Source organism: Sturnira hondurensis, unplaced genomic scaffold (assembly GCF_014824575.4).
Source record: "Sturnira hondurensis isolate 20B ecotype Veracruz unplaced genomic scaffold, ASM1482457v3 Scaffold0021795, whole genome shotgun sequence".
Classification (NCBI taxonomy): Eukaryota; Metazoa; Chordata; class Mammalia; order Chiroptera; family Phyllostomidae; genus Sturnira; species Sturnira hondurensis.
This window is the reverse complement of record NW_028094426.1, coordinates 6,264,040-6,289,966: the sequence shown is the minus strand read 5'-3', so window position 1 is coordinate 6,289,966 and position 25,927 is coordinate 6,264,040. Positions and strand designations below refer to the sequence as shown.

Genomic DNA, 25,927 nt, shown 5'->3' with positions numbered 1-25,927 from the left:
ACAGGTGTGTACTGAACCACTGAATAATGCTTTCTTCCTCTCAGTGGATATGTTGTACTTTAATATTTTTTCTAGGTAAATATTATTTTTAATATATAAATACCATGCTTTGTGAGCTAAGTAGCTCAGGGCTAGTACAACAATGGGAATAACTCGGTATTTTGAGTCTGTGTTTTATGGAAATCTATGTTATAACTTCGGGGCTCATTTCACGTGAAATAATTTTACTCCGTAGAACACTCTTATTTCTGTGACATTATCAAAATAGAACTAAAAATTATTGAAATAGTTTGGCCTTCTTGTTTTTATCATTTGTGACAGTAGATTAAGCTGTACTAGAGGATTTCTTTGGCATATTTTTCTAATAAACCAGGAGCTTAATAATATGCAAGTAAAGCTTAACATGGTTTAACATCTATCCAGGACGTCCCTGACAAAGAACTGTAAAGCTGTACATTAGCAAACTGTTTTTGTCACACAGTGATATTAAAATATCTTTAAAACTACTAGCAGTTGAAATGTTAGCTATTGAACCAGAAGTTTATTACTTCATGTATGTTCATTTATTCATGATGGCTACTGAATACATTGCTCTTAGAGCACACGTTTCGAAAATGTAATTATTCAAAAGAAAGAGTAAAAATACTTGCCACGTAAAATAAATATCATCTAATTTACTGTAATTATTATTTTGTCTTACAGCTCATGGGGCATTCAGAATGGGACCACAAACGAGGGCCACGAGGATCACAGGTAAGTTTTTTTTTTCTTTTCTTTTTTGCATTTTGTTTCTTCATGCTTTGAGCCATGAGATTTTCAAAACTCAAGGAATAATAAGTAAAGGAAAAGGCAAAATAATCATGCCATTTGTTTTTACTTAAGTTAGCTATAATTAAAGTCTGGTTTCAAATCCCAAAGGCGGAGGCCAGTATATTCCTCCTAAGAGCTTTCTGGTGTCCCAGACTGGCTGTGTTTTTATGAATGCAGATTTCATATTCATCTTGTCTCTGCTGAGTGCATTTGATGAGCAAGTCACTCTCTATTTATTCACTTCCTTTGATAACTTTTTCCATGTATTTTCTTCTTTTCTCTATCTTCCTGTTTTTGGTTAAATATTTTGAAATATAATCAGACTAAACCCTAAACTAATTACAGATTTTGTCTCTAAATTAACTGTCTTCGTCTTAGGGAAATAGAAAGATGAAAGGACCTATTATTTTGAAAAGAAACAAATTCTAAACCTTTCTATATTACCAGACTGTTTTCATTGTCTTACTTTATGTCTTAGGCAAGGAGAAAAGCTTCCATGACGCATTTATGCTTTTTAATGACCTAATTAGACAATGTGGATTTGTTTTGCTTCCACAATTACTTTGCCTGACAGAATAAAGGCTGAGTTTTGCCTGAAGAAAATTCTCTCTCCTCGTAGGTATTTTGTGAAGAAATATAAAAAGCATTTATCTCATAGCGGCCTGTGTTTATCTGACTATAAACATGCCAAGTGAAAATGAAGTAGGTGGGACACTTTTACCTCTGCTTCTCACATTTTGCACTTTGCCACCAAACAATGTGGTTACAAGAGAGTTGAACGTGCTGTACTGTATCTGAAAGTTCGCTGTGGAATGTGCGATTCTCAGTGTTTTACAGAGCTGATGTAGAGCTGTGCTGTCGTTAAGTTTGCATGGTTAAGTATTTAATCGAGGTCACTGGTAAAAGAAAACCAGGTTGATCAATGGTTTCTAGTTAATGTTTTTAATAGCTGTGGTTTTATTTTTGTCCATTATCAATTTGGTTACTAAATAATATAAACCAGTCCCATTAAATTAGGATTACCCCAAAGAATGTATGCCTTGCTTTTTCTACCATTCGCTTCTCCTCTCCATTTTCTCTGGCAACTCTCCCTCTATACAGATCAGTAATATTTTAAATCAGAATTTGCTGTAAAGTCATTAGTGAAATTATAAAATTAACGTATGTTAGGGACTTTGTGATTCTACACCAATAAAAGTAAAAATGAACATAAGTAAGGAATTTCAATTTTAAGGAAGTTTCTGTTTATAGCTACTAGAGGAATTTTGATATTCAAAACATGCTAAGTAACTTGCTGAGGGCATGTTCCTTCAAAGTAATGTCATGTTATATTAAAAAATATTGTTTAAAATATTTAATATTTACTCTTGCTATGACTTATGATCTATTTGAATATAATTTATCCTCAGGTTTGAATTGGTCACTCTGTCAATATCAATAGAAAAAAAATGATATAAAAGCACAGTGCTTTTTATGTTAACATTAAACACAAAAATCCCAGAATGAAAATTTTAAAAATTCTGTTTTTCACATAGCTATAAAACTTCAGAATTCTATGAAGCAAAATACATTCATAAATAACATCTGCTTATATTTAAAAGGTCGAAGCGGTTCTAAATAGCAAAAGCATTATAACATTCTGGCGTGCATGACCATTATCAGCATCAAGGTTTTTAGCCGTCTCAATAAGCTAAATAAAGGATTCCAAATAGAGCACACCTTTATCTCACTTTGATTCAACTCAGAAAAAAATCATCAAGGTAAAAAAGCAAATACACACACCGAAAAGTAAAGACAATGACAACTGCAACAAAAAACTTTGGGGGAGAAATTCCTGACAAATAGATGAAGCATTAAGTAACATATCTCTTATCTAATCCTAATCCCCATTGGGGGAAAAAGACATTGCATGTATGTTTTAGATCATTCACACTTTCTTTCTGCTATTATTTCCTTGGATCATATGTCGAAAGCTTTTCAGCCTTCAAAAGGAGTTGCAGGCAGACTGCATGTGGGCAGAGATCGCTCAGTGTTTTACTACTGCCCCAAGGCCTTGCTCAGATTCCATCTCAATTTAGTGTCAGTGAAGACAGATTTTAAGTACTGACTATGTGTAGAGCACTGTGGTGGTTCTGACTTTGAAGAAAAAACTGACCAACAAGATTACTGCTTTCCAAGAGCTCACAAGCTGTGCTTGGACATAGGACAATCCTTAAATTGTTCTATTTTCAGGGCAGGGCAAAAGTAGGTTTACAGGTTTGAGCACATGAAACAAGAGTTTACTCTTGTATTAGTATTTTATAATTGTATTAATTTCCATACAAACAACTATAAACCTACTTTTGCCCCACCCTGTACATAATTTGCAAGTAATTCAGACTGGTAGATGTAATGTTAAATATATAAACAAACTGTGATAAGAGTTTAGGTGGACCCAAGTATTTACCCCTCGTAGAACCAGGAAATAACTTCCTAGAGTCGATGGTACCTGAGGTGAGCCTTCAAGGATGGGTAAGGTTTTAGAAGTGCAAAAAGAAGGAAAGGTGGGTGGGAAAGCTTGAGTGAAAGTCTTAGTTTGGATGTAAATTTTCTCTGTAACTGCTCTATAGACACTTACTGACTGGGGACTGCTGAAGCAACTACTGTGAATGATCCAGGGAATGCCATACATTACTGATTAGAAGTGAGGAGGAAGCGAGGAGGGTCAAGAATGTGAAACCCAGTACCTGGAGGATTACTGTTATGAACACAGACTAGTTTACCAGGAAGACGATGCATTAAGTGAAGCAATGTTAAGTGAAAAGTGAAGACGACAATCCCAAAGTGGATTTCAGATGAATACTCGAAGCTCTGTCCTGGTGCTCTGTAGCCCAGGTTAGAGCAAAAGATGTCAATTTGGGACTGCTCATCACGCATGCGGTCATTGAACTACGCTGGCAGATAGACACCGCTGGAAGAAGAACATTAAGAAGAGGGAAAAACAGAAGAAAGTTTCTTGGGGAAGAGCTTGGGGAGAGAGTTAAAGTGTGCAAGTGGTCTCGCGGGAGACCAGTGGGAGGAGAAATGGTGCATGATCAGAGGTAGTGGACCAGAAAGTTACACCAAGAAGATGGCTGAGACCACACACAAGGGTTCAAGAAAAGAAAAACACGTGGGAAGTGCCTTTGGATTTCGTGACTGGCAGGGTATTGGTGAACTTTGAGAATGTGGCTTTGATGAAGAAGTGTTGGAAATTGAGAATAGTGTAAAATAGTATTGAGTAGAAAGATCTTTGGGGGGAGTTTTGCTTTAAAAGAAATAAAACAAAGAGGTGGCAGGAGTGAGGAAAATGGCTTTTGTGCTAACATGAAAATATTAAGAATTAGTGTAGGAAAGAAAACACTGAAAATTCCTAATAGTGATCTATTTAAGGACTGAGAAAATAGTGTGCTTCAGGTAAAGGAATGTACTCTCTTCCAAAGTGGCCCTTTTGGCACAGGTTTATGGATTTTCTCACATTCCACCAGTCCCCACCCCAAACCTCACCCTTCACCCTAGTTCAGAAAAACTGACCATGTACTCAAATGAACTACTGGTAGATCCACCAAAAAGCACAAATGAAGAACCTCTGGAAAGAAAGTACAGATGTCTATACAAGAACAGGAGAGAATAGGCACCGATATTACAAAATGAAAGAGATACTGTGAGCCTAACGATTTCGGTCTTCTTGGTAGAAAAGGGTGCATAAAGTTGGGGGCATAACACTGGAAAAGCTTGAACAGTAGACAATATATGGAATGAATGTTGTTTCAAATATCTAAGAAAGAAGACTGGCGTGATGTCTGATTACCAAGAAATACCCGGTAGAAAGCAGAAAGCTGTCGCAGGTGTGAAGGGGCTGACTGCAAGACAAATTGTAACCTTTTACATTGATTCAAAAAGCACCAGGGTATGTCACATTCTTAAGCCTTCAAGGATGCAAAAATGAACGAAACAATTTTGGCCTTCAAAAGCATATAGTATTATCCAAAGTCAGCCTTAGTTCTGAGGATAGAGAAAGATAAACTAGTATTGAGGACACCAATCATTACCAGGGTAGAATAAGCATCTCCCGAGCTTCCCTGTACGTGCTTACTAAGTAAGTGGTTATCAGATTTGACCGAATCCTCCTAAGTTATATTGTATGTGCATTTGTCACAGAGGCTACAGAGGTATATTTTTTTCTATCAAATGTTTTTGATTTAGAAAAATATATAACTTGCTTCAAGCAAGTTCTGACATTTAAGTGCATATGACTCTATACTCAGCAAGAATTTAATTCAAATTGATTTACTGGACTTATTTACTCTACCCTCAATAACTTTGCGATATAATTTGTCAGTTCACATCTTTTGAGCTGATTTTTCTTCTTCTTTTTTCCCCTTAAAGTATGTTCTCTCAAGTAGTGGATCATCCAAATTAGGGAAGATGCTAAAGGGTAAATAAACTTCAGCAGCATGCGGAGCTCCTTCGTCAGGCAGTATGCCCAGCAATACCAAATGGAGTCAGGGGATGAAATTCTCAGAAGGCAATTAGTTGGGGTTTTTTTCTTTTAAATGCTTGGGGGAAAGTTTTCCAGTGGGAAGTTAAGAGAGGCAGTAGAAAATTGCTCTCCTTTGAAAAGCTAAAAGTACTAGGTGGTGGATGATTCTAAGGAGCCAGTAATGTGCTTATGACTTAGTTGAGGGACTTTGTGGGAAAATATTACTGCCATTTGGGAATTTCTAAAGTTCCTAACATTTTAATGAACTGGTGACCAGCTGGCCTTTATTTATCAGTAGTTAGAGACTAGTGGGGTCTTTAGTCAGGGCTTAACAACTGGACTTAAGACCTTTTATTGAAGAAACAACTTTTTGTGTGATCTCTCTAGTCTTCAAGTGATTGAGGTTTTCCTTTAGAAATTTCAGTTTGTATGTTTCTAAATAATTGAAATCTTGCATGTATAATAGAAGAAGAAGATAGCTAGCTGAGTAATCTAGTGGGGAGAAGAAGTTATCACATGCATTAGGCTGTCAGTATGCTTAAAAATTACCTGTGTCCTATTTAGTAGCATGGCTTTAATTGTCTACCATGTACTGGAGTCTCTAGGTAAAACTTCTAGAAATAGAAACACCTACCTAGATCAGTTAGCTGTCACAGCACTATTTTAAGTCTTAAAGATGAATTTCAATGGGATGTTATTATACTTCAGTGTCCTTTCTCTTTGGATATCAAAGAGAACGAGTCTGTTGATAAATACCTCCTCAAGTTGATGAACCTAAGGATTTGCCTCCTAATGGTCTAATTTGGTGACAGATCAGTTCTTTTCTGGGTTAAATAATTCACAAGAGGCTGTGAAGAGTAATTTAAATGACTTTCAGACTTACCTAGAGTAATGCCATATAAATTTATTGACGTTAACTTCATTGAATACATTTAGAAATGCAGCCATCCAGATTTTCCAGGAATTTATTCCAAGGAATTAATGTGAACAGATTGGGAGTCCAGTACCACCTTTCCCAAATGCCTGATGTTCTACCAAAGAATAATGCATGCCCCGGATGAAACCAGCAGTCAGTGTCGCTTTCTCTAAAACTGTGGGGCTTTTTACTGGCACGTCTCCTTTTTCACTTTTTCATATATTAATCTAACAATTGTTACTGCTAGTTTAGGAATTGTTCCAATAGTCATTTCATTTTTTGACAATTCTTGAAGGAAAGTTTTTTTAAATATTTTATTTATTTATCTTTAGAGGGGAAGGGAAGGAGAGAGGAAGAGAAATATCAATGTATGGTTGCTTCTCATGCATCCCCTTGCCAGGAACTGCCCTGCAACCCAGGCCTGTGCCCTTGACTGGAAATCTACCGCAATCGTCTGGTTCGCAGGCCCGCGCTCAATCCACTGAGCTACACCAGCCAGGGCAAAGTTTTTTTTGTTGTTGTTTATACAAAAAGGGATCCCACACCATGTGTATGCCTGGGTCCTACATGTCTTAAGAGTGGCCTTGTAATCTCGTGCATTAGTGGCAGGAAAGGGAGAACCTGCTTGTTTCATACTTACTGAATTACCATCTTGTCTTGAGTACAATGGACGTCATTCACGTGGCACATGCCCTACCTACCTTACGTTTGTTTTTGTTAAATCAGGACATGCTACTACCTTATATGAAACAAAAAAATTCATACCCATCTTGTCTATTCAGTTCTCCTCTAGGTGTTTTAAATGTAATGTGTTAATCAGATCTACACTGTAGGACAATCTTTTTTACCATCCACCCCCCATTCTGTGAAATTGTTTTTATCGAGTTAGAGTTTATTGTTATACCTTTAATTTGCATTGGCAAACTTTATGTGACACAGTCTTAGATAATTTTGCTGGTAAGGATGTTTTTGAAAGTGTCTGCAGCATCCACAGTGTCAGGAGAAGCAGAGACATTTCTCTTTGTCCTCAAAGATGGGAAAATTGTGTTTCTCTTTAACAGCTGAACACAGGGGTTTATTGCCTCTCAAGCATCTCTGATCTCGCCTTGCTAGATGCCAGGAACCAACCCCCCATCCTGTGGTTGTGATCACGTATAATGTGTCTAGACATTATCAAGTGTCCCCTGAGAGGCAAAATTGCTTCTGGTTCAGAACTACTGAAAGTACAGCATAATTTTTTTGCCATTCACATAAAAGATTAGTAAATATTTACTGGTTAACTTTGACACTTCATCTAGGAAAATGGGAAACTGCTTTTTTCAAGAATTTGTGCTTTCAGCTGGGACTAGTGTGGCTCAGTTGGTTGGGTGTCATCCCACGAGGTGAAATGTTGCCAGTTTGATTCCCAGTCAGGGCACTTGCCTGGGTTGTGGGTTCTATCCCCATAAGGGCATATGCAAGAAGCAACTGATCAATATTTCTCTCTCACATCGATGTTGCTCCCCTTATTTTTCTTTCCCTTCCCCTTTCTCTAAAAATAACATACACTTTTACAGAAGAATTTATGCTTTCAAGCTTTCAGATTCCATCTTTATCTCTACCAAAAGAGCATATTAATTTCATTGTAAGGTGGTTTACTAACAGGAGAATCATGTCCTAGACGCCTAGGAGTTAAAAATGCACTCTTTCCACACCTGAAGCATTTGAGTGCTTCAGAGAAGCCTGAGGGAGAATGTGGCTCTGCCTAGCCAGTGGTTGTGCAGAACATGTGTTTCTGGGAACTGATGGATGACCTTCAGTGAGACATTCCTTTTTATAGGCTGTGCCTGGTCCCTCCAAAAGGCATTGATGAACAGGAATCAAACAAGTCCATAGAAATTAAAGGAAAAGTTGCCACTGGCATTTACACCCTCTTCCTTATAGATCAGTAAACATGTTGTTTATTATGTATTGAATGACCTTCTTATCTTGGGGACTATGGACATCATTCGTGTGGCACATGCACTGCCGTATGCTTGCTTTTGCCAGATCAGAATGTTTTGGTACATTATGTGAAACAAAACAAAGTAATGAAGTAAGCATCAGAGATGAGCTGTGTTTAACTGCAGCAACTGTAGATAGCTTAAACAATAGTCACATTTACTAAGTGGGCAGAGGCATGCTCTGGAAGAAATGAAAACAATAATAATAACCCTGACACTTTAAGCCACAAATTATTTCTGATTACTTTTGTGTCTTCAGCTTTAAGAAACTTAAATAACTAATGCAGGTATTTTTGCCTTTGTTATTTTAAATTTAAGTTACTATAAATATAGACATTCTAGAAACTAATCTTGCAGCTCTAAAGTTTTGCTTTTCACTTGTTAGAGTAACAGAAGATATGCCAATGTGAGAATTATTCATTTTATCTTTGAATTGCAATGCCTGACAAAAGGAAATGATTTGTATTACATGCTAGAGGATTTTGTGCAATCTCTCACATAGGGTATGCTCTTGTTCTTAATGAATTGCAAAAACATTCTAAAGTAAAAGTTTGGGGTGGATTTTTAAATCTTTACTTATAGATAAAACTTATGAAAAAATTCTGCTAAATGTTTGACTTTTCATAGGAGACAAAAATCTAAGACTACAATATACTGACCAGAACAACCTATCAGAGTGGAAGGTGAAGGTCAGGTGAGGTAAATGTCACATGAGAGTTTGGAGACCAGTTAACTGGAAGGAGTGAATTGAGGCAGTGTGAATAGGAAATGGCTGTGGGAAGTGGTTGATCTTTTAGAGTAAATATGGACATCTATTTTGTAAACAAAACACCAAGATACAAGTTTGTGATATCTTCTGGATACAACTCATAGAAATTTGGAGATAATGAATATATTTATTTAATTCTTTAGTGATATATCCAGGCTATGTGTAAAAATATGCATTCCTAATATACAACAGTCTCATTTACAGTGTAGGGACTTTTCTTTACTTTCATTCTAAGGAACACACTAAAAGGTTGTTTAACAACATCTCCCACTTAATATTATACCATCAGCAAAGCTAGAGATTTTTTTACAGAGTTTTGCATTGGAGAATGAAGACTGCTTGACCATTCCATCTTCAGCCTGACTGTGTAGGCTGCCAGCATTTTGTGTAGGCAGCCATCATGGAAAAAAGTACATTCCAGTGCTAATAATTACAAAGCAAAATCCTGGAGCAACACTAGAGATATTAGTGAACTGAAACTATCTTAAAAGTCACAAATATGAAGCTTCTTGTCAAGTCTGATGTTCCAGGTCATAAAGGATTTTTCAGTTTTTGTTTTGCTTCTGTTTGTATGGTCATGTCTTGTGCAGTGACCATTTTCTGGAAAAAGCTGAGTGTTACCAGGTAAAGCTCGTTCTTAATGGAAATCTCCACGTTATCAAACTTGAATCAAAATGGTTTGCTTACTGAATTCTGTGTCCCTCTGGTTAGATTCTTCTGGATGACAGTTTACACTTGGATCTCTGTGACTATTTCCATTTTAGAATTTTGTAGCCATGTTCTTTTTCTTTTCAAATCATTTAAACTCTAAGTCTACAGAAAGCTGTTTACACAGCATCAGTGGCACACACTTAAAAGATCAATTTTAAACGTTTTGGAGGAGAAAAAGGGATCTCAGAAGGAGATTGTGGGTGAGACAAGCATGGAGCAGAAATTTCAAAAGTAAACCAATGTGATCAGTCAGGAAGATAAAGAAGTACAAACAGATGTGAAAGTTCTAGTTCTCAAAGGATTGGGAGCAGAGGAATGAAAGAAGTTATCTCTCAAAGATAATGCAGCAGAGACCTAAGAGGGAGAAGATTAGTAAATAGAGAAAAAGATATTTCATGAAGCCATATAAAGACATGACCATTGCAGCCATGTGGAGAAGGTTAGAAACCTATAGGTATCTGTGAAACAATAAATAAATAAACAAGTAAAAAATAAATAAAAGCCCTTCTGGGCATCATGATCTGGGGAGATGATATGTCTTAAACCCAGTTTTGCTGCTCCTTATCCCTGGTCATAATTATGGAAATTCTCCACCATAACTTGTGACGGTCCTCTGGTACTTAAAAAACATGACCAACCATATGTTGCATGTTTATTGTTATTTTTTTTGTGCTCCGTGATTTTTGAAAAGTATTCCAATGTACCAATAGGTTCATGAAAGCTAATTCTAGCACATTTTTATTTTCTTCTTGGTATAGAGATATAGCATGATGTTGAATGTGTTTGCTAAATAGTATAATTCCAGCAGTGAGTTTTATTTTATGTTGATGGTGGCAACCCAATACCTAGTAGATTTTAAGTAAATATTTCTAAAATAAACAAAAGCATATCAGAATTTGTAAATTTGGAGTTTAATTTATTGAAGTAAGTTTTGCTGAACCAGTGTGTCATGAAGAAGTTTATATCAATCAATGTAGGAATATAGAAACCCCCTGGGACTTAGTGAAATGATTTCTAAAACATAACCAATAAGACCAAAATTCTTTTGTTTTATTTATGCTAATGCTCTGTATTTAGGCTTTCTGTTTTAAAGTATACTAGTAATTTGAAGTCTCCTAATTTTAATATATCTAAGATGCCTCTTGTAGGGCGAACTATAAACTAGCATTAGGGTGTAAGGAAAACTTTTCACGTTGTTAGGAATTAAGAAAAAGATAGAATGTTAGCATATAGTTTCACATGGAGGAACATGTGTTCTTCTCATTCTCAAGGCCAGTGTGGCTCTCCCTGGCCCGTCCCCTAACCCCGTGCCCTTTGCTGACATGACATGGACTTTTTAAGCACAGAGTGATGCTGTCTCACGGAGCACGGGGATCTGAAATTTACAGAAGGACTTTAATAGAAACTTATGACACATGATGAGACCAAGCTTTTCACTATTTTTTGCCAATTATTTGGCTTCAAACCAATGGAACAAGCTGAACTTGGCATTGCTATTTCTGTTCAAAAAGAAGAAAAATATATAATTTTACCATTTCTTATGTTTGGGTCTTGGCACTGTGGCTTTTGTTTATGGAAAAAGGCAGGAGAGGAAAATGCATTATTTTAACTTCACAAGATAAATAACTATACCAAACTGAAATTTCCTTTAAAAGCATGTATTCTTTTTTCTTCTTATGATAATACAGATAGCTACTAATTTAGTGCAAGCTTGAAATAAGAATATTAATATCTTCTGTAGCATTATATGTTTAGCTGCATCACTAAGATTACATTATATTCCATTAGTATTCAATTTGTTCCTGTGCCTATGCATAAATAAAAGAAACCTTTCATTTTGCTATGAATGTTATTTCCTTCTGACAAAATCTTATAGAAAAAAATAAAGCATTTAGATTTACTTTTACGAAAAAAGATAGGTCATTCTTATTGTTAAGTTTTCTTGTAAGGGCTTTCTGGACATTATTAGCTACTTTAAAATATTAACTAGTCTTATCTGGAGTAAGTTTCTACCAAATACTATTAAAGAATAATAGGAGAATAAATAATGTATGTGACTTCCAAATGGTTAAAAAAAATTTATTTTTATCATTTTGTGCACTAGTAGTCATGAAAATTTTAGTTGGTAAAGCAGTATAAAAATTAACTATTTTCTTGGAATGAATATTTTATTATTATGTTCATAGCTAGGACATAGGAAATATTATTTTATGTTAAATATCCAAAAGCTGAAACCTTTCTTTTTTTGCATTATAAAATATTTCAAGCATGCAGCAAAGTACAGTGAACAGTGTACCGAACATTCTCACCAACAGATTTAAGAAATACTAACATTATGCTATATTCGACTGAAATTTTTTATTAATGATAAATGATTATTTAGAAATATTCTTATAAAACTTTTTTACAATGTATAGGTTTTTCTCATTATTAAGTATGTGTTTAGTTAGATGTATGTCATGGTATTTGACAATGTGGGAATTTGCAGAATATGGAAACATTAGTTTAGAGAGTATGAGAAAAAAACTGGAGAATATAGAAAGCTATATGAAAAAGATTCATTTTTCAAGGAGACAAGCAAGATGCATTTTTTAAGCAGAGCACATTGATAAGTATGTATTGAAGTAGTATCTACTTTAATATCATTTGCAGCAAGCTGGTGTATGGCTGCTATATTAACAAACATGCATCTAGAAGTGAGGCGACATAAATACATTAGTGTAGTCATAAGCATGCCCTGTGATAAAAATAGAAATTCTTAATATCAAGATATTGAGAAAGGAATACAGTAAATTTTATTAACATTAAATATTGTATTCCAAAGGGTTAGCTTTGTTAATCAGTCTTCAGATTTGTTGAAGCCATCCCTGTAAAGGTCACCAGATGACCTTCTCAAAATCAATTTCATGAAAGAAAACTGTAAAGGTGCAAACTGTTATTATTATCTATTGCTCTAATGTCTTTAAAAGTGTTGTATTTTATATTGTATATAAATATTTAATTGTTGTTTTAGAGCTTGGAAGACAAAGATGTTCTATATAGTTTTATTTTAAAAGTTTATTTCAGTCATTTATGTATGAGTTAGGTTTACAGAGAGTGTATTCATCTCTTCCTGCATAATCTTAAAATGTTGTCATATTTGCAGAGGGTAAAATAGTTTTTGCAGATTAGAATGAAAGACTAAAACAAGAACTGAAAAACCCATTATGGCACCGTCCTATTTAATATTTTTGTCAATGACTAATATAGACAAAAGGATGTTCACTTATATTGTAGCATGAAAAAATGGGATATGTAGCTAATGTGTAAATGATGCAATAAGGGAATAGAATGTATTCTCATTTCACTCCAGTTAAAAAACTAAACTCATAAAACTGAAAAGGACAAAATAAAATTTTGCACCTAAATTTTTAATAAAATTCCAGTATGGATGATGCCTGCATATTTTCTTATAAGCAAATGAAGAAGCAAAGTCTTGAAGATTTGGGGTGATTTCAGGCCCAATATCACATGGCTTTTCTCATAATCAGTGCAACCTTGGCAGTACTAGTTATGGCCTGTAGAGCAGAAGGGTTAGTTCCATGAAATCTCCATTGGCCAGATGACAGCTGGCTGTGTTACATTTGATTCTGAATGTCACATTTCAAGGAGGATATTGAAAAGCTGATGCACTCACACAGAAAATCAGCATGTTTAGAAACAATGTGAGAGGGAGGAAAAAATGTGTTTTCTTGAGTCATCAAAAGTGTTGGGATGTAGAAGAGGAGAGAGATTTTTTTCTCCTCTACTTAGTCCTATAAGAAAGATACTGTTATGGATAAGTGGATAGAACACAGTACAGTCAGATTCAGATTTTGATTGAATATGAGGAAGATATTCCTGTCAATTCAAATTGATTTAGTAATAAAAGTAAAATAAGGTAGTGTTTTTCCTGAATGTAAACTTGTTTGAATGATGATTATGTAGAAAAGTTTGTAGTGGAGAAGAGCGAATCACGTGAGAGTGTTCCCTGATTGTTTCCGAGCAGCGGTGAGCAGTCCAAGACCATAAAAATCTCAATCTCCTAAAAATTCTACTTCAGAGAAGAGTCCTGCAATTGTGCTCTTTATTCGATGAAAATTTACAAATATAGGCAAACCATAGATTTTAAGCTCAGATCTGGATACTGTATTCTATGTAGGGTAGAGCGGTCGCTTCCCCTGGAGGGGCAATTTCGAAGCATTTTTTCTCGGGGATTGCTAGTCCCCATCCTGCGACACCCGAGGATCTTGGAGATTCTCACTGATGAGGGTTTAAATGGAGCTAGGAAACCTTCCTTCTAAGATGCTTACCAGGTGATGTGAAGAGTGTCCATATTACTACATCATTGACTAAAAGGATGAGGTCAGTTGGTTTCAGTGCCTAAAATAATCTTCTTTGTCTCACTTCTACCTGAAATGATAAAGTTAGGGTTGAATTTTTTTGCCATAAATAATTTGTACTTTATTATGCCAGTATTTCAAAATTGATTAAAATGTACATACTTGGCTTTCTCTACCAAAGTGTCAGATCCTTAGAAGGAAGGATAGATCTATACATGTAGCACAGACTTCAGCCACACACAGACCACAGCTCAAGCCCTGTTTATCCACTTTTAGCTGAGAGATCTTGGAAAAGTTGTTTAAACTCACTAATAACCTTCAGGTTTCTTACAAATATAGGTAAATTATTTGTAAGAAATAATGCAAATTATTATAAGGATTAATTTTTTTATGTTGGAAGAAGGTTTCATTTTTATTTATTTTTAATTAAATTTATTGGGGTAACATTGGTTAATACATTTTTTTACTACTTTCTTCTCATTCCTTTATGAGTTGTAGAACCTTACATTTTTTTATTGATATTGACCATTTAGTAGTAAGAAGGAAACATAATGAGAATAATGTTTCACGAGGGAGTAGGGCAAAGAAACGAAGGTATGAATACTGGAGTTGAAGAATAGGGGAAAGTCTTGAGGACTGATGCTGATTTCTCTTCTCCCAACTTCTGACACAGGGGTGCTATTTTATACAACTGTAAGGAGAGCCATACATAGTATAATCTGCATGAAGGGTGCCCCCTAGAGTTGTGCAGTGGACAACATGCACAGCTACACACACTGTACTATTTAGCCATTTCTTTCAATTTTTTAAATTAAATTTATTGGGGTGACATTGGTAAAAAAAATGTATAGGTTTCAGTTGTCCAATTCTATAATACATTATCTGTATATTGCAGTGTCTTTACCTCCTAAAGTCACATCTTTTTCCGTCACCATGTACTTGACCCCCTTTACTCTTTACTGCACACCTACCCTCCATTAACTCTGGTAACCACCATCCTGTTGTCTGTGTTCATGAGCTTTGGTTTCTGTCTTGTTTGTTGCTTTCGACTTTATATCCCACGTAAGAGTAAAGTCATATGACTTTTTCCACCTGACTTATTTTGCTTCAGCCCTTTAAATAGACCCTCATAACAGAATGATTACTCTAAAACCTAAATTTGATTGTGTCACTCTGGGTAAGGCTCAGGAAAATGGCCCAAGGCCTGTTATTTTCTGACTCCTAGCTTTCTACTAATACCATACCTCTCTCTCCAAATATATTAAAATTTCTATACCTTGGAGGGCATCATGTCATTTCATCTTCTGCGCTTTCACGAGTGTGCTTTCTCTGCCCATGACAAATACCTTTTTGTTGTGTTATCTTCTTAAATTCCTCTTCAGCGCAGTTGACACTCTGAGTACCGACTCTGTGTAAGCATTAACTGTGTATGCTCCCATAACACATTTTTATCCATCATGCACTTATCCAAAAACTTAGAATAGCAGGCAAAATTTCCCACAAGACTAAAGCTTCTTACATTCAGAAACTATGTCTCGGTGGAGTGTCCCATAGTGACCACCACTGAGAAGTTGTTCAAGAAATGCTGAATCGGTGTGTGAGTGAGGGGGGCAAATGGTGTGAAATCAGAGTGCAGAGACCTTTCCTTAAACTTCCTTCACGATTTGGCTCTGATGTGGTCTTGCTTTAATTTGAGGAGAGCTGGCGTTCCAGTGATTTAGGAAAGCATACTTTGAAGAAGTGAAAACTGTTATAACAAAGTCTGAACTTGAAAAAATATCTCATTACTGATTATACATGGTGACAATATTTACCAAATTATAGAGCTACTACTGGTAAAGGGTCTGAATAACCTTTTTGTTCTAAAAGGATTTTCAGTAGAAGTTTTATTAGAAAAACAAGGAGAGTTAAAAGCTTTTAAAAGGAAGAAATCCACAAAGTAATGGAAATTAAGTTTATGATAAACTTGTTCAGATTATTTCTTAAATGTTTTCTAGGTAAGTTCTAATGTTAATTTTTAACAAAAACATGACGTGGGACAAAAAAAAAAACTTTATAGCCAAAGTTCTAGAATTACTTTTAAGGTCTTATAAAACTTTCTTAAAATGTTAAACAGAATGTTTTATTTGTATACAAATTCTTACTAAGCTCCCCCCAAACCCCAATCTACTTCACACAAAGGTAAAAAATTGAATTGCATGGACTTTAGAATCTTTATCTAGTACCAAGTCTACATGTATTTAAAGACCGACAGTGTTCTGCCTTCTGCGTTTTCCCCCTATTTCCCTTCTGCACTGATTGCATACTTCAGAGTTTTTAAGGTTTTTATGTAGAACTTAATGGAAGAACATAAAAATATACATCCTGACATAGCAGGGAGTAATAAATATCTCTTGAGAGAATAATAATTGCATCAGAGAAGTCATTTATTTTTAAGATATGCAAGTAATTTTAGTGGTTTGGAAAAGACTTTTCACCTTTGTTGCCGCTGAACTCCAATTATGTAGTTCAAGAGTGTATTTCATGCTTTCCTTGGAGGTTATTTTTGTAAATGTATAAAATAAAAACTCAGGAATGTCAGTAAGTAATATCTTCCTCCTCATAGTATATCGGTTGCTACTAATTAGTCCTTACCAATCAAAATGCCTATCCTACATCTATAATGGTATTAAAATTTCCAGACTTGGGGTTTGGTTCATCTTAAATTACATGTTTAATTGGAGACTCCTTGTGCCTTTTTTTTTGTTGACTTTATGGTAGTTTTTCCATATTTGATAAGTAATTTCTCATTGCTTCCTGTAACAAAAAAGATTTGAAATAAAATATTAAAAACGTGTCTTGAGTTAAACCACAGAAAATAAAAACTAACCAACATTGAATATGTACTTTTTGGCTAGATATTGTGCTAGGGTCTTAATTCACATAATTTATTCTAACCTACAAAATAATTCTGAAAAGTCAGTAATAATTTATTTATTCACTAAAGTTGTTGACTACCTCCTATGTGAGGTTACAGTGCTAGAACAAATTTTGCCCCTCCGAAAGTTCATATTCTAGAGCCCTACATAGCATTTTGCATTTGCAAATGAAGAGCAGTTTATATGACTTGCCAAAAGCCACAGAGATAGAAAGAGAAAAGATTGTTCAAACCCATATCTGTCTGACTCTGAAGTCCTGCTTTTGACTCACTCTACTATGCTATATTATCTCTCACTAAATATATTTAATATCTGATTTATCATGAGACCATTGAAATACTTTATTAGATAAGGTAAAAATTCAGTTTTTATGCTAATTGCCATCATTTAAAATAGATTAAGCTCATTTTTGTTTAATGAACTGAGCAACCTTAATTTTAATTAGCAACATAAGCCCTATGCTGTAATGCAGATTATAAATTTAGACTCTCACAAATTTAAATAACTGCAAGGTCAATCTTTGAGTCGTGGGTTTTTCTAACAGTCCTATAAATGTGCAGGAAATAAACATTTCAGAATTGCTTTTCTAACAAAAAATGGCAGTTTCAGCCAACTGAAATATAAGACTGCTTTTTCTGATGCCAAGGCTACCTTATGTAAATGAGACTTACGGTGTAAAGTGCATGAAGGCATTCTGTTTCTAACCTTTCCACTGTCCCACGTAGGCAACAGGATGGCTAAGGAGGTCAGTTTATTTATGAGGGGGTAGAAATTACCTCTAAATGTGAACTTTGGAAGACCTAAAAGTGCTACAACCTCCAATTTAACCAGCAGCAGCTTACGGACGTAAAATCTACTATTTCTCATCTTCTTCAAGCTGAACATCTGTCAAAGCAAAAGGTTGTAATTAAGTTTTCTTGGAATTTCATGAAACTACAAATTGGAGAGTACAGTCCAGCAGGATTCCACACTCACTGAGATGAAACGCAGATTGGTGGGGTGGTTAAGAGAATGATCTTTGAAGTAATAAAGATCCCAACTCCACCATTAAATATATATATATATAATATAACTTTATATTATATATATATATAATATATATATATATAACTTTATATAAGTTTATATATATATATATATAACTTTAATGAGATATTTAATCTTTGGAAGTCAGAGTTCTCTCATCTGGAAAATGAGATAATATTTACTTTGTAGGGTTGTCCTGCAGATACAATTTATTGTAAAGCATTAAATCAAAAAGAGTATCTGGAATAAAGTAAATACTCTCACTAAAATGATAGCTTGAAACCATCATCATCCTCATGGCCATCATGGTCATTGGCCTCCACCACAGTACCTCTGTCTGCTGCTATTCAAGCACCATGCATGGTGTGAAGGACTTAGCCTTTCTCTCCCATCTGGTCCTGCCGAACACATACTATTCACCTTCCCTTGGCCACTGAGAACCAACTGACAATACCCCCTTTGTCAACATATCCCTAATATAGCAATCGGTGCCATTTTATTTTCTTCTCTTTGTTTTCCAAAGCCAGCACGAGATTGCACAATCATATTTGGGCAGAGAGGGATTATGCCCATCGTTACACAGAATTCTTTGCTACATGAGAAATGTCATCATACCTAAGCTCCTAAATGGAAATATCTTCCTTCCAAGTTTCTATAAATGTCATTTAACATGTTATTCATTCAGGCACATCTGCTTACGTAGATAAGATAAATTGAGAGATTTGGAATGCCTGCTTCTCCAGTAATTTGTGAGGATAAGTATAATATAGTTAATAAAGTATTTCTCAGGTATTTTCCATGGAAATACTAGCTTTTATATCCTATAATTTACAAAACAAACTAAGACTAAGATGTTCTCACTAGAATTGGTTTTAACTTTTTATTGACATTATTTTTATGTGGCATCAAGCAAAATGTGAACTTTTATTAAGTAAATTAGAGCTTCCTTAATAATTATCTAGCTATTTTATTTGGGCTAATATATTATTTAAGATTAAGATCTAAAAAAGCTCTGTTTAAATAAATGATTACAGAAAAATAATTTTAATCTAACTCTAGAATGAATTTATGACAGCTTCCCAAGTTGGTTTTGATGTACACTTTGGGTATTAGCTGATTAATCAGACAACTTCAGAAATCACCTTGTGTGGTCTACTAGTAAAAATGTGCCCTGATAGATGGGGAGTGTTTGAGAATCCTTAATATAGACTATACATGCATACATATATAATTTCATATGTAACATTAATCTCTCATATCATGTTGAAGGGTGATCTCCAGACTTCCATCCACATGAAAATAGTTCTTTTTCTACTTTGTTCTGAATAATATCATGTCACAAGGTCCTGTTAAATTAAGCTGTTTATACAGTTTTTACTGAGAAGCTGTTTTGTTCAACCTCCTATCTTTTGAAAGCTCAGAGTACTTGATTTGACCTAAAAAATGAGCTCTAATTACAAAGTATAATCTGACAATTTTATTTAGTTTTTAATACAATTGATGATTAGATTTTTTAATGGACAATGAAATAAATGAAAGTAGTAGAAATTTGCTAAAATTTTATATATTCACAATTCCAAGTATTTATACCAAAAACTATTACAACCTTTTAATTTGAGCTTTTTATTATACTAAACTTTTATATAAAATATATGTCACTGGGAGGGTTGCTTAAATTTTAGTCTTTAAAAGCTTTCTAAATGTAGTTTTAGAGTGAAATATCCCCTAGAGTGAAAACTGTTTTCTAACGTTAGGGAATTTGAGAACAAAATTAGTTTCAGTTATGAATCAAATTGTCTGTACTGTTTCACATGTTGTAATTTTTATGTTGTCTACTGAGTGTTAGATCAACAGGAAATAGACATAAAAACTGACTAAAATAGAGGTATGAACATCCAGAAATAAAGATAGCACTATATACAAACTAATTAAAAACAGGGAAGAGCAGTTTGGCGGAGACGTGAAGATATCTGGAAAACAGGAAATAGGGATTGCCTTAGTCTTACATCATGTGATAGGGCTGAATCCTTTCTAAACAGAAAGGAAGAACTGACTCTCTCGGCAGTAAATCGTCCTTTACCAGTGGGAATGAGATTAGACAGTCTTCATTTTCAGTGTGCTCAATTTTTGGAAATTCATGAAAACATGATTTGTCAAGTAGAAAACAGTTTTCTTGTCAGTTACCTAAAGATGTTGCTAATGAGGATATTATATATCCTTCCTTAGTCATGCGTTAATATGGGACAGATGGACTGTCTCACGTTTCAAATGGAGCGTGTCTCATTGTTAGAAGATAAGGTTTGGTCACCCAGAAAGAGTAACGTGGAGTTATACAAAGCAGTAAAAGAAAAGAATAAGTTGATACATTGAATAAATGTATGCTTTCTCATTTCTAGTTTTGAATTTTGGAGACACATATAAGTTTACACGTAGTTGTTCATAAATTTTGCGAGTTTATCATGTACATTATCACTATAGCACACACCTACGTGGTATCTCTGTAAGTGTTCATTCAGAAAACGTTCTTTGAATGTCTACTTTGTGTTAAGTGCTATAAATATAAGAATATTAAGTGTGATTCTTGCATACCTGAAAAAAACTACACATTATTTATGCAACCATTCATTCAACATTGTGTCCCTTTTTCCTGGCAGACACTGTGCCAAGCATTAGAAATTGGGACGCAAAAACCAGACTCCCCTGTTCTTAGTCTAATGGATGACACATATAGAGTGAAGTATGGTTGGTACTGTGTGGGCAGCTTGCTCTGAGAATGATAAGGGTCTGTAAGATATGTAAATACACTAGATAGTCAGGAAATGCCTCTTAGAAGTTGATTCGAAATCAGTCAAGGGAAGGGGTGTGGAAGACTTTCCAGGTAAAGGTACTGTGTATAAAAGCATAGCAGAATCTTAATTCAGTAAAAGGGGCAAAAAATGCTGGTTAGGAAGTAACTTGAAACAGAAGGTTAGATGTGACTTGAAACAGAAGTCACATCTTGCAGGTTCTTGTATTTTTACATGACACTTTCCTAAACCTTTTGAAGGACCTTGGGTTGGGAACTAATGTAATGAGAGCTATAATTTGGGAAAATAATTCTGATATCAACACTTTTAAAAGTCGTTCTGGTAGCACTCAGGTAATGGACAGCTTGAGGCAGAGGACAAGTTAGGACATTATGACAATAATAAAGATAAAATGTGAGCCAGACCAAGGGGTGGAGCAATTCAGAGGGGGGTCTGTTGTGCCGTGCCCTCAGAGAGGCCGTTGTCCACAGCTTCTCCAAATTAGGTCCTCCCCTCCTCACACATGACTAGTATTTACGCCCATAGCCTCTGTTTCCTTTCTAATGTTAACTAAAATTTATAATAATTTTTTTAAACTTTTTAAAAGATTTTATTTATTTATTTATCTTTAGAGGGGAAGGAGAGAGGGAGAGAAACATCAGTGTATGGTTGCCTTTTGTGCATCCCCTGCTGGGAGTTGACCTCAGGAAACCAGCCTGCAACCCAGGCATGTGCCCTGACTGGGAATCGAACCGCAATCCTCTGATTCGCAGGCCCATGCTCAATCCACTGAGCTACACCAGCCAGGGCTCAATTTATAATAATTTTTGATTTACTCATTTATCTCACTACTACACTATCACCTGTAAATGGGCTGACCTCATATATGCTCTGTTTACAGTTGTGTCTGCAACGCTTAACTGTAATTGTCACATAGTAGTTGCTTGATAAATATATATCAGTACCAATAGATTCGCTCTATCCTTTAGGCCTGTGATTCTTACTCTCAATGTAGATGCTCATAATATAGTCTATCAGGCTTTGTTGGGAGAACCTAGCAGATTTTCCACTAGAAAAGCATCTTCAGTCTCTTTTCCCTGTCTTATTTTATCCTGCTAAAAAGATATTTTGAGTACTACAATTTTAATTTGATTTGCTCTAAGACATCTTATTCCATTCAGAAGTTTTAACAGTGGATACAGTGACTGTATTCTTGAATACTCCTTATCAAGACTAAGTTGTAACAGGCATTTTGGGCTCAGTTGTCCTCAGTTTGTTCTTTTGCCATTTGAGAATGAGAAGCAGTTGCCTCTTCCCTGTTCTTGGCACTTTTTATTCGCGTTTCTTCTTCCCTGTACATGATACCAGTCTTTTCTGGACTCATCTGTTTCTTGTTTGTTCTACTTTGTCCAGTGCTACAGCTCACAGTAACCAACACATGTGCTCACACCCTATTTTCCAATCTGTCTGCTAGAGCTACAAATTTGTTCGGTCCATCATCTCCCTTCCTGTAGGAGACCGTTCTGTGTGGTGTGGGCCCAGCTCCCTCTGGGAGATGCACAGGACCCACACCCACAGATAGGTTCTCCTGTGGGGAATCAGGCCTGCAATGTGCCTAGGCTGCATTGAGTCTTGCTTTTGCTAAAAACTCCCTCACCTGGATTTGTGGCAAACATTTACTGCAAAGTAATTTCCTAAAATTTATGTTAGGCCTTCCAAGGAGGAGTGTAACTGGTTCAACCACTTTTCCCTTTTCATTTGCAAATATCTCTCTTCTGTGTTGTGATTAGCGGCATTGGCTCCTCTGTTTTCTGTAAAAGGTAACCACCTAAAGCAACCTGTGCCCAGTAAACAAGGACCATCTTGTAATGCGCCAAAGAACTCAATAAAGGCCGGTCACAGCAAGGGCCTCGACTTTCGCTCCCCCTGAGAGAAAAGCTATGCTGTCCCTTTTCCTCCACAGAACTCAGTAGTCCATGTGAATGTCCCATTTCATCCATAATAACACAGACTCTGTGGCAGTGTCCACGTCACCTTCCCAGATGCTGGACGCTACAGTGTTACTATATGATTATTGTCTTCATGACATAGACCACCTTTTTCTAGCTTCTGAGCAGATTCCTCACCATCTACCACCAAGTTCCCAACCCATTGCCTCATGTATTATGGAAATCTTTCAGCAACATCCCACTTTTAAGTATCAGTTTCTGAATAGCTTTTTATTATGCAATTAGCAGAAATAAACACATTTATTTCATAGTTGCACCTTTGGTAATGCTTTGTTAAAAATCAAGGTAAGGACTTTAGATTTAATCTATAGTTCAGAGAAAGCAACTGAAGAGCCAAATGGAAATGGCGTAGGCAATGGCCTCTGGGACAGGAAGAAAAACACCTACTATAAAGAACAGCTTAGAGCTTATTCAGTCAGAGAAGAAACTGCAAAAGCTTTGAGAAACACTTTCCTATTTGGGGTGAAGAAAGGAGACCATGTGTTAAATCAAAATTTAATAAATATAAAAATAAAATGTAATTACAATTACATAGCACTAAAAAGTCTCTAGTCAATCAAATTAAATTCACTACTCCCATGTTGCATTTATCACATAATACACCGCCTCTTGGGGATTTCTGTGCCAGTTTCAATGAGTTTGTGATTTTGGAATAGGGGATTGTGGAGAGAGAGAAAAGAGTTGTAATACCTGGGTTCAAAGATATGGTTCCTTTCCTCAAAGCTTAAAATTTTGGTTTAAAAAAAAACCACGAGGGACACATGAAAGTGAAGGGAACAGAATATTACATTTTAATGATCTAATTGACTATAGTGGTTGGAAGTTGAAGAAGAGAAAAATCAGTATTGGCTGAAGACTTCAGGAGCTGGTGACTTTGAAGGATGAATAAAAAATTATTGGGGTGGGAGGGAAGAAAGGGTCATTTCAAAATTCAACTCTGCAGCCACACTGGTAAGATTAAAAATAGTCAAAAGTCCCAAAGTATTTGGTCAACCTAGTGCTGTGATCGCAGCAGCCCTTGGACTAGTGTGCATTGTGATAGGCAGGGGCTTTCTGATTCCTTTCTGTTTCTATTTCTGTTGGCGATAGAGCCAGGCAGATTATTGCAAATTATATTTTGCTATTTACTTTTTGTGCCACCAAGAGCAATAGTGTGTGCTGCAGAATCAGAGGAATAAGTGCACAGCCTTATGTTAGAGTAATTCTCCTCCACCCCTTCTTCACACACTCATGCATTGCTTTCCTGACATCATATGCAAATAAGCAAGCATTTCTTAAAAGTGACAGCTAGTGGTATAAATTAACCTTCTGAATCCTGTTCTGGCATTTTCAAAATGACTGTAGCAGATAAAAGATAGTGATGAAATATGAATAATAAATGGAAAGAAGAATGACATGTCCACCCACCTTCTGCTTCCAGAAACAGAGGGTTCCACGATCAAGAAAATTGTAGCCTCTGTGTTTGTGTGTTACTGAGATTTTCAAACAGCCTTCCTTACAAGGAACTAATTTGGGCTTGGGAAAAAAATAGCAAAGACAGTTCTTTCTAAATGTCCTTTGAAAATTATGAAAGGCACTTATAATATTGGATTTCATCACCAGCAAAATGGCACACTACAGATAGTTTATCACCTTGACAAATATTAAATTTAACCACAATGGCAGGTAAAAATCTAATGCAAAATGGGCTATTTATTATTGCCCAATATTTTTATAATCTTACATTTTTTTAGGTAAAAGACTACTTTTTGTTGTTGTTTTTTGTCTGGGCTTTGGCTTTGTTTTGCTAAGTGACTATTTGATATTGATACAGGTCATTGTATGACAAAGTTATGGGAAACCAAGCAGAACATGTTTCATAGCAAGAGCCAAACATGTCTACTGCCACCTCAATCAACTATTGCCTTTTCCCCTCCTGCTAGAATGTATTGCCTAACCGGTTAAATACACACATCTATAGGCATTACAGGCAGAGAGCATAATAAAGCTTGTAATCCTTTGAACTGAGCCTGGTGTATATAGGTATGTGCGTTTCTAAATGTAAACTGTAGAGAGAAATTGTGAAATACCAGAAATTTAAAATCGGGCATAGCCTCATGAATAATAGAGTAAAGCAGAGAAGCTCCTTTGAAAGAAAGGACTCATGGACATTCTGGGGGGAGGGAGGTATCAGGGGACTGAATGGTAATGGAAAAATACAACAAAGATTACATTAAAAAATAAAGATATAAAAAAGAAATATTTAATTCTACATTCTAAAAATGTGAATTTGGATTATTTAGTTTGGGGAAATTTTAAATTTTTATACTCTTAACCATCTCAGTTTTCTGATTTTGTCTTTATTTTTTGCAAAAGATACCACCTTCTAAAGTGACTCTAATGGAAATAGCCCTCCGTGATCTGTTGCTTTACAAATGGATATAAAAAGTTATTTTGATAGAAATAGTTACTGTGTAAATAATATTTCTGAATTGTTGGATTATATTTTAAAATATTGCAAAATACTGGAGGAATAAAATCTGGGTGATAAGGTTTGTGCCTTTATAGGAAATTATGAAAGTGGTGTATCAGCAGTGACCCATGCAACAAGGGAGAATCTGAAACAATGTTCATTGCAGAGGTGCCTGTTGATACGCGTCACAACGTGTTTGGGACTGTAGACTCTTTCATTTCTGTGTCTGCTCTTCTGTACCTGTAAGTGGAAATATTTATTTTCATATGGTTCTCAGTTGCACTTGAAAATAAGTACACTGTGTGTGAAGTTCATGGCAGGATATAGAAGAAGTGCACTTATAAATAATATTCTCCCACAATTTAATATGTGGATAGAGAGAAAGGTAATTTTAGTAATTGCTAAAACTATTCTTGACAAACTACCCACTAAGGAACTCTCAAATTCTGCAGGACAGTTTGAAAATTGCAGACTTATTCCTCATTTTTTCCTCCCTGCCTCCATTGTCTGAAAACGGGTTTTTGCTTATTACATACTCACCTTTTACTGGCCTTAGCTTCTGCCAGGCTGCTTACTCTGCCCTAAGCCTGCAAAATTCACATTCTGAAGTATCTATCCCCTTCACCCCTACCTATCTTATATAATCTTAATATAGAAACTATACGTGTACATACATACATGTATAC

General features: G+C 35.5%; 1 protein-coding gene across 2 annotated transcripts in view; it reads left to right on the top strand.

The window, feature by feature from the left end:
- Window positions 1-25,927, top strand: part of PDE3A (phosphodiesterase 3A) — a 277,604-nt gene that overhangs the window by 164,896 nt on the left and 86,781 nt on the right. For both annotated transcript variants that reach the window (XM_037034006.1, XM_037034005.1), the window contains exon 2: window positions 703-753. In XM_037034006.1, coding sequence (XP_036889901.1) covers window positions 703-753 — 51 coding nt within the window. The remainder of the gene's footprint in view (window positions 1-702; window positions 754-25,927) is intronic.